Source organism: Falco naumanni, chromosome 8 (genome assembly GCF_017639655.2).
Source record: "Falco naumanni isolate bFalNau1 chromosome 8, bFalNau1.pat, whole genome shotgun sequence".
NCBI lineage: Eukaryota > Metazoa > Chordata > Aves > Falconiformes > Falconidae > Falco > Falco naumanni.
This window is the reverse complement of record NC_054061.1, coordinates 42,998,037-43,015,313: the sequence shown is the minus strand read 5'-3', so window position 1 is coordinate 43,015,313 and position 17,277 is coordinate 42,998,037. Positions and strand designations below refer to the sequence as shown.

Below are 17,277 nucleotides of genomic sequence, written 5' to 3'. Positions count from 1 at the left end.
AGAGAGATTTCATAGTTAAGATGTGATTTTATTATTAGGTAGAGGTAGGAAACCAATTGCTCTCTGTGAAAATAAAGCACTCACCTAGGGAAGGAGATGGTATTCATCTGTAGGACCTATTGTTGTTACTAAGAGGACTGGCAAAGACCTCTTTATTCAGATATTTTTCCACAGTCTTAATCTCTGTAGACTGAAGTGATAAAATTCAGGCTGCTTTAGAAACACACAGATATTAATTTTTTGTATTTGTGTCATTTTAAGTGATAACACCGGTAAAGTGGTAATACACGATGAACTGTGAGATGTAGTAGAACAACTGTTAATTGCCAAAAATTTGATTAATATTCATTTGTGGGTTTGTGCTGGAAGTGGATCTACAGGCTCTAGCTCAATAAGTAATTGTAAAGGTAGTGTATTTAAAGTGAAAAGAAATTGGTAGAATAAGGGGTGCAAGTTTTCCTTCTCACTGATCCAAAAGTTAAAGAAAATACAGTTTTTGATGAGTCATATTTCCTTCCTTGCTTAGAAATGGACATTTAAGTTCTCTGCTGTTTTATCTGTTTTCAGATTTGCTTTCTATGGTTCTGAATTGTTAAAGTTCGGGAGATTCTGTGACTGTATTTACGTTTCTGTGCAATATATCATTTTAGCTAGTTTATTTGTCTAAGGAGGGATGTGAAAACAGAGTGGATTTTGTTCAGCATATCATATGGTGATCAGCTGTGGCTGAGTGTGATACCCTCTAGTGACTTAACATCTGTGCATTCTCTTTTATTAAGGAATAAGGCCAGATTCACTTCTTGAAAATGTGTACTGCTCTTGGATCCATGTTAAAAGTATTGGCACCTGGCATTTAGATCAATAGCTGAACATTCAGAGTTTTTGCCAGCTCTGAAGATGTTATGGAAGTAATAGGACTGCAATTTTTCTAACATTGTATAAGCACTGTTCTTAAATGGTAGAATTTTGGCATCACTAGATTTGATTTGTTTGGTTTAGAATCCTCCTGTCTTCATATATTCTTCATCCCATGGCTGTTTCTGACCATTTAAATACTGCAATAGTTTTTTACCCCATGAAAATCAAAGCCTTTTGCCACCTTGGAAGGTACATTGAGGATATTAGTTGAGGATAACAGAAGAGTAGTTTAGTTGGGATAAGAGTTTTTTTTCAGATCGCTGTTGCTTTTCCAGATCTCAATGCCTGGCTATCCTTATGGTGAAAAGTTTCTCCTTATATGCAGTCAGAACCTTGCTTGTTTCAAGTTATGCCCATTGCCAGTCATACTCCTGCCACACACCAGTGAGAAGAACCTGGCTCTGTCCCCTTGATAACTTCCCTGTAGTTGCCAGATGCTTTCTACCAACTCCCCCCACTGCCTTCCCTTCGCCAGGCTGAACAAGGTCAGGTCCCTCAGCCTCTCCTCACAGGGCAAATGTTCCAGCCCTCTCATGACCTTGGTGTCCCTCTGTTGAACTTGCTCCGCTTTATCAGTGTCTTTCTGGCATTGGGGAGGGCAGACCTGGGCACACAGTTCCAGGTACAGGATAGGGGGTGCTGAGCGGAGGGGCACTGTCACTTCCCTCACTCCGCTCGCTGTGTTTCTGCTCGTGCAGCCCAGGGGGCTGTTGCCCTTCCTGGCTGCCAGGGTGCTGCTGGCTCACCTTCACCTTGCTGTCTGTCTGCCGAGGCTCCCGGGGCCTTTTTGCAGAGCTGCTGCCCGGTCAGCCAGCTCCCAGCCTGGATCACTGCAAGGGGCTCTTCCTTCCCAGGCACCCAGCTCTGCATTTGTCTTTGCTGAACTTTATGTGCCTCGTCAGCCCACCTTCCAGCCTGCTTAGATGCCTCTGAATGGCATCTGCCCTCACTTGTATCAACTTCTTCCCATTTGTTATCATCCTTCTACCTGTATTATCTTTTATTTTTTTTTGACAGCACAGTTGTTAATCAGTAATAACAAAATACAATGCTTTATTTCTGAAGGCTGCCAGCTTAAAATGAAGAGAAAAATTCTGTGAAGTTGTTCATAGTACAGCAGCTGCTATGACATTGTCATTGGAACATTCATCTTCCTTGTAAATGCTTTCTTCATATTTTCAGTCACAGGATGTGCTAGTTAATGTAGCTTTGACTTCAAAACTATTGGCCAACCATTGTAAATAGGTCCATTTTAAATAAGATAGGTTTTAATTGTCTGATTACAATCTACTGAATAAGAGACGTAGTTTTAAGCTTTGTCCTCTCATTTATTGAACATGAGATTTTTGAAAGATACTCAGTGTTTGCTATGACTCAAGAAGAGAATATGCAATTGTTCTAGGATTTTCTTTTTACATTGTGTTTTTATTTTATTCTTTAATTATGCAACTTTATTTGCCAGTAAGGTTGTGCCAGTATTTGAACCCATTATTGGGAAAACATGAATGGGAGATTATGAATATTCAAACCAGGATAATGAACATAAGTTCATCGTCACAAAATAAAATGATACTCCTTCCATTTATGATCATGTTGCTTCCTATTTTTTAGGTCATTTCTATCGCATAGGAGAAAATGATTATCTGCTTTGTGGCAATAGCTCAGATGCAGGGTAAGGTACACTAAAGATTACATACTACCTGTCTAAACAAAATGCAAAACATATCACTCTGAACTTAAAAAGCTATTTTATCCACCTAACTACACAGTCAATAACATGTGGTCGTGGTTCATGGTAAATAAACACTTGAATGAGTAAAAATGTTAAATGAGAAAAGACTTTGCTGTAAATTTCTTTTAAAGCCTTTTATGCAACCAGAAAATTCCATTTAAGCAAGTAGATATTGCATTATCAATGACTTAAGAACATACTTCTTTATCGTGGGTTTCATGCCATTTCTCGTCTCTAAAATAGGCAAGGGGTACTGAGACTTATGAGCAACTTTTGGAAGACATCTTCAGCGTTCTTCTGTCTCTGGATTGCATGCACGGCACTGTCTTGCTCTCTTTTTGTGACAACTCTTTGCAACCAAATCACATAATTCTATATTCTAATGATATATCAGTCCATCCTTTGGTTTTGGTTGGTTATGTCTTTAAAACAGATGTACTTAAATGGGTTTTTGTAAACATTTCATATATATGTAAGTAATTTAGATAATTTTATGTGTGTGTGTGTAAATATGCATCAAATATACACGCACATATATGAAAGGAAAACTTTATAGCATTTTTCTAGAGCAGTTTTGGAGGCAAGAATCTCATTTACCCTTCAAGGATGTAATCATAACTGAAACTGATACGTACCGTTTCAGGAAATAAAAGTATTATTACTATGATGGTTATTTGCTGTTGAGGAATTGGTAGAATTTGATTTGACTAGACCTAATTCAAAAACCTGAAGAAACCCAGAAATCTGGTATGCCAGCCCTGCTGTCAGCCCTACCTGACAAAATTCGGTATAAAATAAGTGTACTCACTTTCTTCTTCTTTTTTTGCATGGAATTATTCACCTTAGGGAATCTCTGTGTTAAGTAAATATATTGTTTTCATTGAAGAGTTATCTACAGAGGTAATACCAAACTGTTGGGCATAAATTTTATTTTGTTTGTAATGGTGAAAGAAGGTATGAAGAAAAATTTTCATTTACTTGTTTGCTCTTTTCTGTTTTTTTTTAAAGAATACTTTTTCATTTCCTCACTGATTTTTAAAATGTAAACCCACAAATAGCAGTCCCTTTCACAGATTATTTCTAATGAACCTTCATTAGAAGGTCAAGGTACAATAATTTAAAAACAATTTTAGTGTTAAATGATTTTTAAATATGCATTGCTTTACTTTTTCTTTCTTTTTTTTTTTTTCTCCTAGTAAATGTCCAGAAGAGTTTATCTGTGTGAAAGCTGGTAGAAACCCCAACTATGGATACACTAGTTTTGACACATTCAGTTGGGCTTTCTTGTCACTGTTTCGACTGATGACACAGGACTACTGGGAAAATCTTTATCGGCTAGTGAGTGTATAGTAAAAATTGTGGTTAGTGTCTTATCAGCCCCAAAGCAAACACAGAAAGGCCATTCATATTTATATTACATACCATTGCTATTAGGAATTGAAAATGAACAGTATCAAAGGATGCAAATTCAATTGCAGAATTAAGCAGACATGGACACTTACTACAGAATCTCACATGATTTCTGAAAAGGCACATGAGTGTTTTTGATCCTTTATTTAATTTTTCCAGTGTACGTCTCATTTTGTGCCTTATTATAAGATCTTATTTTCAAAACCTTTAATCTTAAGTTTAAACTGTAAAAATACTCTGTGACAGCAAAATCTGAATCTTAATTTCTGTACTTGGAATCCTATTTTTGATAACTAAGAATGCATATCTTGATATAAATTACTTTTATTACCATAGCTTTTCATTATACGGTGTGATATAATATTTTAATTATAATAAATATTATTTTTCAATTATTTAATCAATTGTGCCATCTTTAATTCTTTGGTTATTTCAAGGGGAAAGCATTCTAATGTGTGGTGAGCATACTAAGCATCCAATCTGTGATGTGTGATTTACATTAGTTACTCTGATTTCACATCCTTTTCAAGATTATTAGGCATTAAGAGGTTTGTCTCAAAGCAGCATGATCCTTAAACATTTTTTTACACATATGAATGCTCCCTTTAATTATGTAATTCAGAAAGCTTGTATGACCTTATTATGAAAGGAAGAGCAACTCAGTAATAGTTTTGCACTTTTCAAATTCGGTAAATGCTTATGAACTGCAGAACTGATGCATGTCTTCACCAGATGGATCATTTCTCTTTTTCTCCTATAGACACTACGAGCTGTTGGCAAAACATACATGATATTTTTTGTTCTGGTCATTTTTCTCGGTTCCTTCTATTTGATTAACTTGATTTTGGCCGTGGTTGCCATGGCCTATGAAGAACAAAATCAAGCAACTATGGTTGAAGCAGAACAGAGGGAGGCAGACTTGCAGCAGATGCTTGAGCAGCTGAAGAAGCAGCAAGAAGAAGCTCAGGTATTTTCTGACAAGAGTTTGAGCTTTAGTATATTCTTTTGTGTGCTATTAATTCAAAACAAAGCCAATAATTAACATATTAAAACCTCCAACATTCTTTTAGCTACCTTACAAGTACTTGAGACAACTTCATGGATTTTCATTGCCTTTTAAGTGTCTAAAGTGTTAATGAATTTCTGAATTGAAAACAAAAGTACTTCCCAAATCAGAATAATAGTTTTAAAATTAATATATCTTATCTAGGGGTAGTATTTAGTAATCTGTCATGATAATTTTCCAAATGCTAAGCTTAGAAATAATTGCAGTACTGGTGAAATATTTTTCAAGCCTTGATTAGAGTTTAAAATATTTTTACGCATAAATTTCTGACTAATTTTTGCTACTTGTGTTACCACCAGTGAATCAAAGTCTGGAAGTAGTATCCCAGAATTTTTTCCTAAGAGCAGCTTCAGGAAGCTGTTACTTAAAATAACAGTTAAAATTAGTTTACTAAATTAAGACTGAAGTGTGACTTAATACAGACTGAAGTATGACTGTGTGTAGCTTTTGTTTGCAATTGTTTACACTCTAATAAAGTCATTATTCTTTATGTATTTTCTAATGAACTTTGTGGCTGTACACAATGCGGGCTGACTCCATGATATGGATGCAAATTAGAACTCCAAATTGGAAGTTTCATAACTGTCCTTTTATTTTAATTCATATTACAGAATGACATTTGAAGTTTTGCACAAATCCATCTAGGCCTTTGTCACACATGTAGAGGTAATTTGATATCAATCTTAGGGACAAGGACTATAGCTTTCTTTTAAAAATGGTGTCATTTTTAAAGCGTAGCATTAAATAATTGCTGTGGCAGGCAATAGCAGTGGCTGCAGCAGAGATGACCGAGTACAGCGGTGAAAGTGGGATTGATGGACCCTCAGATAGTTCTTCAGAAGCATCTAAGCTTAGCTCAAAAAGTGCCAAAGAAAGGAGAAATAGGAGGAAGAAAAGAAGGCAGAGAGAGCTTTCTGGAGAAGAGGATGACATGAAGGATGAAAAGCTTCCAAAATCTGAATCAGATGGCAGTATCAAAAAGAAAGGTTTCCGTTTTTCTTTCGATGGGAACAGACTTTCTTATGGGAAGCCGTTCACATCACCCCACCAGGTACTGTGAATATTAAGTATAATGTATCAGTGTAGAAGATGAAGGGTGTTGATATGTTTTAAGATAATGCATGTTTAAATGGATCGTTAGAATTTCTAGAAGTCTTGATTTTTCTCTTTAATACAGAGATGGAAAAAAATGGGGCCTTACGCATGTTCATTTATTTCTCTCCAATAATTGTTTTAGGTATACTGTAAATCTACCTGTTCAGATGACTTTCATCTCTAGTGTACATGTCTGAAGTCTACATAAGGCACTGTATTAAAAATAATACTGACAGATTCCGGAGCAATATAAATTACTGCTTTTTTTTTTTTTTTTCATACATAGACATGCATTTTGTATACTTGAAATCTTCAGCTGGTCATTTTGCTTATGTTTCCTTTGCAGTCTTTACTGAGTGTTCGTGGCTCCCTGTTCTCTCCCAGACGTAGTAGCAGAACAAGTCTTTTCAGTTTTAGGGGATATGGAAGAGAGGTAGGATCTGAAAATGACTTTGCTGATGACGAGCACAGTACCTTTGAGGATAATGGGAGCAGAAGAGGTTCTCTCTTTTTGCCGCACAGACTCGGTGAACGGCGCAGTAGTAACATTAGTCAGGCTAGTAGACCATCAAGAAGGCTGACACTGTTTCCAGTGAATGGGAAGATGCACAGCACTGTGGATTGCAATGGGGTGGTTTCGTTAGTGGATGGACCACCAGGATTACTGTCGCCTACTGGACAGCTTCTGCCAGAGGTGATAGTAGATAAACCAACAACTGATGACAACGTAAGTTTTAAATTACTCCAGGTTTTGTGACCTTTCTTTATTGCAGGAGACAGTGTTTTAATGGAATTAAATGCTTTGAAAATTGTTGAGAAGTTGTGAATGCTTTTGCCTGTCCTACTGTCATGAAATAGGTTTACCGTGGCTCACTCAGAAGCGAGAGGCTGAAGCATGAAAGTGAAAGGGAACGAGGTAGCAGAAGATGAAAGGCAACAAAGTAGCATGGGTTTATATACCTGCAAAGCAAGGATGTGCATGCATCTGTGTAGTGAATCAAATTAGTAATGTTCCATTGCTAAATCTGTTATAGAACCCAAAATAGGATGCTCAGCTTTCAAAACATTCTGCATATTATGTTGTTTCGATTTTTTTCTTTATGGCTTTAGCCTTCCTTTAAATGTATTTCCTAATTTTCTGTCAGTAATCTGCTGGTTCCCCATTCATATAAATGGTGTCGTCCAAAGTAGTGTAGTCTTTAAGGTTGTTGACATTTTAGAAGCTCTGAAAGCTTTTTTTTCTCCTGGGTCTCAGATATGATCTGAGTTTCTCATTGCCTAGGATCAGGGTATAATTTAAATTTTAAAAAAAGTACAGGCAAGTGAACCAGAAGGAGAAATGGGTGACTTTTTCCTTTTCCCTCAGTCTGCTTTAGGAATGGAGCAGAGGGGGATCCATAGCATATTTTTTTTTCCTAGAAACCTTATTTTATTGAAACAAAAATTTTTACATGGGTCACAGCATCTGAAAGCACACCAATCACATTCCTTGTAGTTATAATTTTCTGTAGTTTATTATACTTGCATTTTCATGCATTTATTTAATTTACTGAAAAGAAGTCTGCCCATGCTGTTGATAATTGAGCTATGTTCAATGATACAACACAGCTGTCAATTTTTTTTTAATAAAAAACGTTTTTTAAAAATCCTTTTTTTTGGGTCAGTTAAGTCAGACTTCTTTTGTTTCTTCAGGTGAAATTCATAAAATAAGTCAGAAATTATAGCTATTCACTGTAAAAGATACCCTTTAAAATGATTTTGAATGGGTACAAAGATCAAGACTGACCTATAAAATTTACTTTCAGTAATTGTTATTGCAGAAAACTTCCTAGCATAAATCACTTATTGTAAGTGTCTTGTGGCTGAAGTAGTTTAGAAATAATGTATTGGTAGATGAAGCATGGAACTGGGTATTTTTCCATTTCCAGTGCTGCAATAGTCTTGGTTTGTTTCCTTGGCTATGGCCTCCAAAATTTGTTTATGTCTAATGTGGAGTTAGTGGTACTTAACTGTAATGTGATGGTAATCTGGGACCTAAATATCAAAGTCTTTTTTTAGTATCTTATAAGTGTTAACAGTAAGTATAACATGAAAATAGCCATTAAAAAAATACTAGGCTTATGTTATATGTATAATGGAAAAAAGTCTGGTGTGAGAGCATTTAAATACAAAACTTCATATACTGTGGATTCAATAAAGTTGAAAAGTCTTTCTGATACCTCTTTTGTGGTATTTCTAAAGATGAATTTAATTTACACACACACACTCTCTTTCTTTTCCTAGAGCACTACTACAGAAATAGAAATGAAAAAGAGGCGTACAAGTTCATACCAAATACCGGTGGAGCTGCTGGAGGATCCCAATTTAAGGCAGAGAGCCATGAGTATAGCTGGCATTATCACAAATACAATGGAAGGTGTGTTATAACTGCAGATACATGAGCTTCCTTGACATAGTCTTATACTTGTTTCAAGGTATTATATCACAGTGCAAATACAGAAGCCAAAAAATGTGAAGCCATGAAAAATACATAAACTGAATGACAAAATGCATGTACATAGTGAAAAAAGAAACGAAGGAATCTGATAAGCAGGCTAAGCTAACAAACACATTCTAATTAAAACAGATCATGTGTATGTGTTTTATACTAGTTGTTCATGTATAGCAATACAGTTATTGGAAAAATGCCTTGTGATAAATTTTCCACTAACTATACTGTAAAAATGTTACAGAAAATTAAAGGCCAGGCCTTAATTAATAAAGGAGAAGGAAATTTGTAGTAGGATTATTTGGAACAGTGAATGTATTACTAGTGAAATTCTTGAAGAAGCTTGAGTACTTTTCAAATACTTAATCATGGTGAAATTAATCTTATTCTTTCCAAAAATAAATAAATACACATTTGAGAGGACTGTGAAGTTGGAAGTTTTACTGTGAAAACTATCCCTAAATGTAAGCGTAAACAGGTGGTTTGTTTTTTTAAAAAAAGATCATATGATATTAAAAATAGACAACTTTTTCAATTATTAATTCAAAACTCTTGAGGTTTTTCTTCTCGCTTTCTAAAAACTTTTCAGTCAGCAGTAATAGGTTAAGTCCCTGGAAATCTGAGGAGGTTCCTCCAAACATCCTTAATGGTTCTGTGAATAAAAATTAAAATGTAAAAATAAAAGATAAACAAAAAATTGTCTTCACTTTCTCAAAAAGTTGTTCACTATACATTTCTTTTTTTCTCAGAACTTGAAGAATCCAGACAAAAATGTCCACCTTGCTGGTATAAGTTTGCCCACACTTTCTTAATTTGGGATTGTTGGGAGCCCTGGTTAAAAGTAAAGAATGTAGTTGGATTTATAGTAATGGATCCGTTTGTTGATCTGGCTATCACTGTTTGCATAATTTTAAACACGCTGTTTATGGCCATGGAACATCATCCAATGACTGATGCTTTCTATAATGTACTTAAAATAGGAAATCTGGTAAGTCCCTCGAACTATATTATTTGATACAGTTGGAACTTGATTTCTCTTGGAAATAAATTATTTTTATTATTTTTGTTATGGTCTCATAAAATAGATGTTGAAGTTTTAGTTATACCAAAAATAGTCTAAAAATATCATTTGAGATATGTTGTATATCAGAGTTTGATTTCTGTATTAAAATTTCTGCAAATAAAGTTTTCAACAACCAGAGTTTGAATGACATGAAACCAAAAGAACTCTGATTTGGTTTTGTTTGTTATTGCAAAAAAAAAATAGGAGCCAAATTTGATCCTTTTTTCCGTAATTACCATTGATAGCACAAGAGCTGAGTGGTATTTTGGATTATTATTTTGCACTGTTATTTTTTTGTGTTACTTTTGTATTTCCATTGCTTTGATTGGTCCATAACCATTTGGAAGGCAAAAGATTGTGTGACTCGTTCCAAATGTGTCTGTTGCTATGGTTGGGTTTTGTTGCCTAGTGGATGTAGTCTGTAGGTTTTGTTTGGTATGGTTGGTTTGTTTGTTTTAAAATGACAATAACATAAATAGTGTTATCTGCTGTACTTCTTAACCTATGCTTATAGTAAGTGGTAATTCTGGTGATTATGATGTTGGAAAAGAATAAAATAATTCAGTTATTAGGACATATGAAATTCTAATATGTTGGGAGCATATTCAGGTTCAATTCCAGAGTTGTTATTTTTGTAGACAATACAGATATAGTTCAATGTTTTCACCTTAATCTGGAGTCAGAGATTATTATCTATGGAAGATAACCATGTCATGTTGCTGTTTAAAATAGATCCAGGATGTATTTGAGGAGAAAGACAGGGAAGACAAATAGGTGAGGATCAATAGCTGTTGCAGAGGGTTGTCTTGTGATGATGCCCGCATGTTTTACCCAGGAAACACAACCATTTTTTCCTTTCATAGGTAATGAAGTAGCTTAATGTAAATCGAATTTTGAGCTGTGTGAGTGTAGGTGTTGCTTCATGCCGATAAGAATTTGTGTTTACTCTGTCAGCTGAAATGCCACCATAATACAAGTGTAGTTTCAGCAGTTGATTTTCTTGCTTTTTGAACTGTTCAGCACTATCTTTTAATGACACTCAAATGCCCGTTTATGGGGGTTTTTTTAAGTTTGTTCATCTTTCTAGTAAAAGATAATAATTTATGCAGTTCTCTAGATACTAGTGGTCACACACCTACAAGTAAATACAGTGAATTTATTTCAGAGGCATTGCTTGCCTTCTGCTTCAGAAATCATCAGAGGCATTCAAAGGCAGAAAGTTTTACTTCAAACACAAGCCTCAGCATAATTAGCCTTTTTTTGGCAGCTAGAGAGAGAAGATATGCTTACTGTATCTATGAGTTCTCACAAAAACTTCATTTAATAGTGCATCACTCTCCAATTTATGACCAGTTCCTTTTTTTTCCACATACGTTTGTTAAAGCAGCTTTCGTTGTGGCAAGAGCAGCCGTTATCTTGCTGAGAGATGGATGACAGATGTCAGGAGAAAACAGGAGGACTGTTAGGAATGTATAATGTGTAAATACTAAATGTATCTTGGGTTTAGCTAAAATTAACAGAGTTCTGCTGCAGCTCATTTTGATGGTGCCACTTCCCTTCTCCGTGAGGTTCAGGTTGTGATAATTTTCCTTACTGATACTGCACTGTGAGAGGGTTGTTACTTCTTACTGAAGTTGTTCTCTATCTGTTGGTTCAACTCATCTGCAAACTAACAATAAACGTTCTTTCTTCAGGTTTTTACTGGAATTTTTGCAGCAGAAATGGTTCTCAAGATAATTGCCATGCATCCTTTTTATTATTTCCAAGTTGGCTGGAATATTTTTGATAGTTTCATAGTTACCCTTAGTTTGGTGGAGGTTTTTCTGTCAACTGTGGATGGATTATCTGTTCTCCGATCATTTCGATTGGTAAATAAATTAGTTATAATAATATATCTACATTAATTAATGCTTTATTATATTGTTTGTATTTAAACTGTACTCATAAGCCACTTCAGTAATATGTATATTTTTGGCAAAGTGTCACAGGATATTTCTGCAGGTGCATTTTACAAAATTATTTATGTTATCAATGAATAGTGGTGTGCCATTTTATGATTCAGAAGCAACTAAGTATTTTTTCAAGGGAAAGATGTAATTTTATTGTAATTGTTTTAATGTGTATGAGGAAAGCACAATTAAATGTAGAATTTATGTAGAACATATTGAGAGATATAAATAAACCATTTGTAGTCTTCTGTCTACTTCCATATCTGGAAATTTCAAAAAAGCTAGAAGTGTTGTTTTAAAACAACAGGAATGATAAAAATAATATTTTTTTAATTTTGAAAAAAGATTGATTTCCCCCCCCCCCTTGGCAAAAAATAAAGGTGTTATATTATTAAAAAATATATTTATTTTAAAATTGAGAAATTAACTATTTGACATTCTTTCCCTGTCATCTCTTTGCATTTTGCATTTCCATTTTGCTTTTATCTGAAACCAAAAAATATTTAATACCTTTATTCTTTTGAGTGGGTTATCAGTAAGAAAGAATATGTGTTACACTTTCTCCTCTTCATAAGTTGAAATGTTTTACTTTGTCTTGTGTGAGGCTTTTATTTTCAGACTGTGAGTCTCTCTGATCCTTTTACATTTTTGGAGGCAATATTCCTTTGGAAGACCCCATTCTTCAAGGATTTCAGAATCCTTTATTTTCCTTCAGTAGAATTCTGTTGAGCTTTTTTTTTAAAAAAAAAAATATGGTAATTTCTGCACATAATATTTGAGATATATGCCATGTTCAGAATTGACTATCTGAACAAATGCAACCAAGCTTTAGAAGTGTGGATTTTATTAAACTCTCTGTTTCTGTGTAAGTTTTATGGTTGATGGAATCCTGTTAAAATTTCTTGGGTTTTTTTATTGCTGAAAGTCAATAGTTCATAATCTGTCATTTATTTCTATAGTGGTTTTTAACTACTGCAAATAATATCTCTCTGTATTTTTGTTTTTCAGTTGCGAGTCTTTAAATTGGCAAAATCTTGGCCAACTCTAAATATGCTGATAAAAATTATTGGCAACTCAGTGGGGGCTCTGGGGAATCTGACCCTGGTGCTGGCCATCATTGTGTTCATTTTCGCTGTGGTTGGGATGCAGCTGTTTGGGAAAAGCTACAAGGAATGTGTCTGCAAGATCTCCAGTGACTGTAAACTTCCACGCTGGCACATGAATGATTTTTTCCACTCTTTCTTGATCGTATTCAGAGTGCTGTGTGGAGAATGGATAGAAACAATGTGGGACTGCATGCAGGTCGCAGGCCAACCCATGTGCCTTACTGTCTTCATGATGGTCATGGTGATTGGAAACCTTGTGGTATGTACCCCAAGTAGTCTGATAATTCGTCTAAAGAAAGAATGATAAAAGAACGAGTAATTAAGTTTTTTAAGCATTATTAAATGTGTTATTTAAATATTTTTTTTCTTATTTTGAATTTGTTACAAGTATGGGCTCTGAAGCAGAGTTTTCTGTTTGTTAGATTTCTGATCCTATAGAGTATCCTCAGCTTGGGGGATGGGCCCCCTCAGGGGTCTGGTTTGCAATTCAGAGGATATGGGTGAGAGAGAGAAGCATCCTGTGTTCTAGAGAGAGCAAGAAGAGCAAAGGCGCCCCAAGTGTTATGCTCCCAGGATGGGAGTTTGCTGTCTGCAGAAGATGACATAGCAGAGCTTTTTCTCTCTAACTTATTGAGGCATCACTTCAAATCACACATAGCCAGGTTGTTTGTTGTGGGTTTTTTTTACTTTTTCTGCTCTCTCCTGTGTATAAGACTGCTTTTACATTCTTAGACTCTAAAATTTAAGTCATTTTGAGCCCTGCTGGCTGCACAGCCAACATTTTTGCATAAATGGGGTAAGGAAACTCAAATTGGAAGGCAGCAGTTCTGCAGAAAAAAATTCAAGTACTTAATGTTGTCTTTCACCTCTTCACCTTTTTGCTTCCTATTTCTTAAGTGCTTTTTAAAGACACTTTTAAAAGGTCTGTATGATATCTTATTTTCCTCTTTCAGAGGAAAGCATCAGATCTGTACCAGTTTGTACATTACCGCGTATAAATTTGACTTTTAAAATATGTATTATATTAACTCACTAGTATTTGAGGCCTTCATTGCTCTGCCTTTTGCTCTGCTTATCTCGTTGCCTACTGAGTCTTCCTCTGTTCTTCTACATCTTTTCTTTAGGCAACTGTCAGTAGCAAAAGAGATTTTAAATTAGCTATCCTGGAGGCATTCTTTAGGAATAAAATTTCTAACAACAGGAATAAGCTAGTTATCTTTAAACCAGTCGCACTTACTACTAGTAGCAGAGCTACTTGCTTCAGGTTTTTCTGCAGATCTATTTTTCTTATAGTAAAGAGAACTGTGAAATTGGTTGACCAAACAAAACATCTTCCTTAAATACTTTTCTAAACCAGAAGATAGAACTTTGTGGAATGAAGTATCCATGTCTGACTTTTTCCACAATATTTACTGTATTCTGATTTTATGCCATAGCTCAAGTAGAATTTCTTACATGAACAGACAGGCCTGGCTGCATGTTCAGGGCTCCAGTTGTCTTTCTGTGTTCTCAACACATAGCTTTAACCTGTTGTCTTCAAAGCTGCATGGAAGAGCTGATCGGAAGGCTTTAAGAGCTGGTACTCTGCTTCTTTGGCTATCCTAGTACCATTTTTGCTTCTGGTAAATTCTGGGCTTGTATAACTGGTATCTATTCTATGTTTTGTCTTGCTGTGGGAAGAGGATGATTTGAGGGTTAGGAGGCAGGGTGTACTTCACAGTTTTAAAGTTGCATACAGCAAAATACCTGTCTGAGTTTGGATCGGTGTTTAAGAAAGCTGTTTTCTGCACAGATCAGTAATTTCTTCTGTTGCAGAGTGCTTCGCTGTGCCAGAGAAGTACAGTTTCTGGAGCTGTTCAGTCAGTACATTTCTGATCTACAAACATGAGCAGAAAAAGAATGTACAAGTGTCTTCATAGACATACAGCAATGCAAAACTAGAAAAAAAAAAAACCTGCTTTGGGGTATGGAGCAGGTGTTGTGCTTAAATTGCATATACTTTTTATTTACTGTGTAATTCCGAGAATCATACCCAGCAAAGGAGAACATGAAGCCTAAGTTCGTAATGGGGCAGAGAAGCATGTGAATGAAAAATTGAGAAAATTCAGCTCTGTTGTCTTTTGGGTTTTTTTAGGTATTGAACCTTTTTCTGGCCTTGCTGCTGAGTTCATTTAGTTCAGACAGCCTTTCATGTACAGATGATGACAATGAAATGAACAACTTACAGATTGCTGTTGCAAGAATTCAGAAGGGAATAGATTATGTGAAGAAAAAAGCGGGTGAATGTGTTCAGAAGTCTTGCTGGAGGAAACAAGCTGTTGTAAATCAAAGACCAGTAACAGATCAGCTGAATGATGAGAGAGACCATTGCATTTCCAACTGTACCATCGCTGAAATAAGGATAGATAAGAATTACCACAAAAATGAAAATGGAATGGCCACTGTTGTAGGTGACAGTGATTATACATCGTTCATAAACAACCCAAGCCTTACTGTCACCGTACCAATAGCTGTGGGAGAATCCGATTTTGAACATCTAAATACAGAAGAGTTTAGCAGTGAATCAGATTTGGAGGAAAGCAAGGAGGTAAAATTTAAATATTTTATATTATTTATGAATGAATTACACAAATTGTAGTATTTCATAGTATGGCTCTTCCTGCTTAAAAATAGAAAGCAATTGTGATTTGAGATTGTTGGACTATACTGAGTGAATAAACTGAAGTGGGAAAGTGGAGCTAAAGAGAGTGGGAAATCCAAGCAGAACTGTATAAACGTAAATGGATGCATTTATAAAGGGGTTTTGAAAAAGAAGTTCTTCCAAATTTTTAGTTGGATAGACAAAATAGTATATAGGTAAAGGATAAACAGACAAAAGACTTGTGTGTGTATATATATATATACACATATATAATCATAATATTTCCATGAAGTAAGGATGAAATTAAACTATTTTAAAATATTAGAGGAGATAGTAATAAACAATAATAATACCATTTGCATCTGATTTTTTAAAGCTTACTGAATTCTACAGAAATCAGCATTACTTGTGCTGGTGCTAACTCAGGCTAATGAGAGCAATAACAACATTTTTTTTTAATTCTGAAGTTAAAGTGATGGGGGAAAGCCAAGGGAGCATCAGTATTTTAAGGTGACTATGTCAAGTAAAAATGATGTGAAAAAATAAATTACTGAACAAAAAAAAATAATTTCTTGCTTGTTTGTGGAAACTTTGAACCAGTCACTTCAAAGGCAACTGCCTGACCATAAACTGGGTCAGACTTAGGAAAGTAGTCACTTGTCAGTAGCTGCAGACTGAGGGGGGGAAAGCAAAATCATGGATTTCAGCAGGATCCTGAGAGAAACTGAAAATTCAGTTTGCTATCCTGTGGCTCCAATTCAGACTGTGTCTGATATCAACTCCCCTGGCACCTGAAGACAGAAGGACATTAATGGACTTTCAGTACTTTTGCAAACAGCCATACTCCAACTTGGATTGCTTTGTCTGGATTGGTTTGCTTTCTTTTTATTTATTTTTTTATTTATTTGATTGATTGATTGTGAGCTTTTTAGGCTCTTGGCTGTTTTGTTTTGAATAGAAATGAATTTTCTCATATTCTTTCAAAATTTTAGAAAAAAAGTTTGTTCTAGCAAAGTGCAATTAAATTAAACTTAAATTTGAAAGGTGTATTAAGGTGACTCTTTAGGTATTTCTTTTACTGTAGTGCACTGTCTTCAATGGTATTACACTCATTTTTTATTTCAGCAGCTCATTTCCTGACACTGGAATTCCTCCATCTAGTTTTTGGAGGTTCTGTTACTCCTTATATTATGTTGACCTCTTGGTTGAGAAACCTTAGATTACCAAGAGGCCTCTTAAAAGCAAAGCAGACAACATTCACAACTTTAAAGGATTAACTGCTCTTTGTAAGTCATCTATAATGTCTGCCGAATAACTGCTACATCTTTTATGTATTATTAAATGGAATAAAGGATACTAGCCTTCTTAATATGTTTTGTGGAAGGAATATCTGATGGACCCAGGTAATTTACTCTTGCTGTCTCTGTTAACTGTACTAAATCTAACCGTTCCCTGGAAATTTATATTTAAGAATTGGGTAACAAAATCTATTTTTTCTTACCTCTAATAATCAAGATTAAACATAAGCCTATTCTTCCACTCAAATTTGGAAAAGTGGCTAAGGATTGGCATACTTGAAAGACAACCACAGGAGACACATACATTAACAACAAAAAAATCATTTAATGTACACTAGTTCATAGTCAGTAAAGAAATTGTCTTTCATTTTGTAGATTATTTCAGGTCTTTCTGTCAAACTTCCCTTTAAATGGGAGCAGTTTGTATTGGAGTTAGCTACATCATTTGATGAGCCTTTGAGAAATCATTGTTGAGAAGTGAGATTAGGTTTGTATCAGAAGATTAATAAAA

The 17,277-nt window shown here is 35.1% G+C and overlaps 1 protein-coding gene across 1 annotated transcript in view; it reads left to right on the top strand.

Annotated features, from left to right (window-relative positions):
* The window catches only part of LOC121092834 (sodium channel protein type 2 subunit alpha-like), a 77,829-nt gene that overhangs the window by 32,996 nt on the left and 27,556 nt on the right, over positions 1-17,277 (top strand). The window contains exons 8-17 of the mRNA XM_040604436.1: positions 2,530-2,590; positions 3,847-3,988; positions 4,821-5,027; positions 5,887-6,177; positions 6,568-6,948; positions 8,505-8,637; positions 9,459-9,697; positions 11,467-11,640; positions 12,730-13,086; positions 14,962-15,414. Coding sequence (XP_040460370.1) covers positions 2,530-2,590; positions 3,847-3,988; positions 4,821-5,027; positions 5,887-6,177; positions 6,568-6,948; positions 8,505-8,637; positions 9,459-9,697; positions 11,467-11,640; positions 12,730-13,086; positions 14,962-15,414 — 2,438 coding nt within the window. The remainder of the gene's footprint in view (positions 1-2,529; positions 2,591-3,846; positions 3,989-4,820; positions 5,028-5,886; positions 6,178-6,567; positions 6,949-8,504; positions 8,638-9,458; positions 9,698-11,466; positions 11,641-12,729; positions 13,087-14,961; positions 15,415-17,277) is intronic.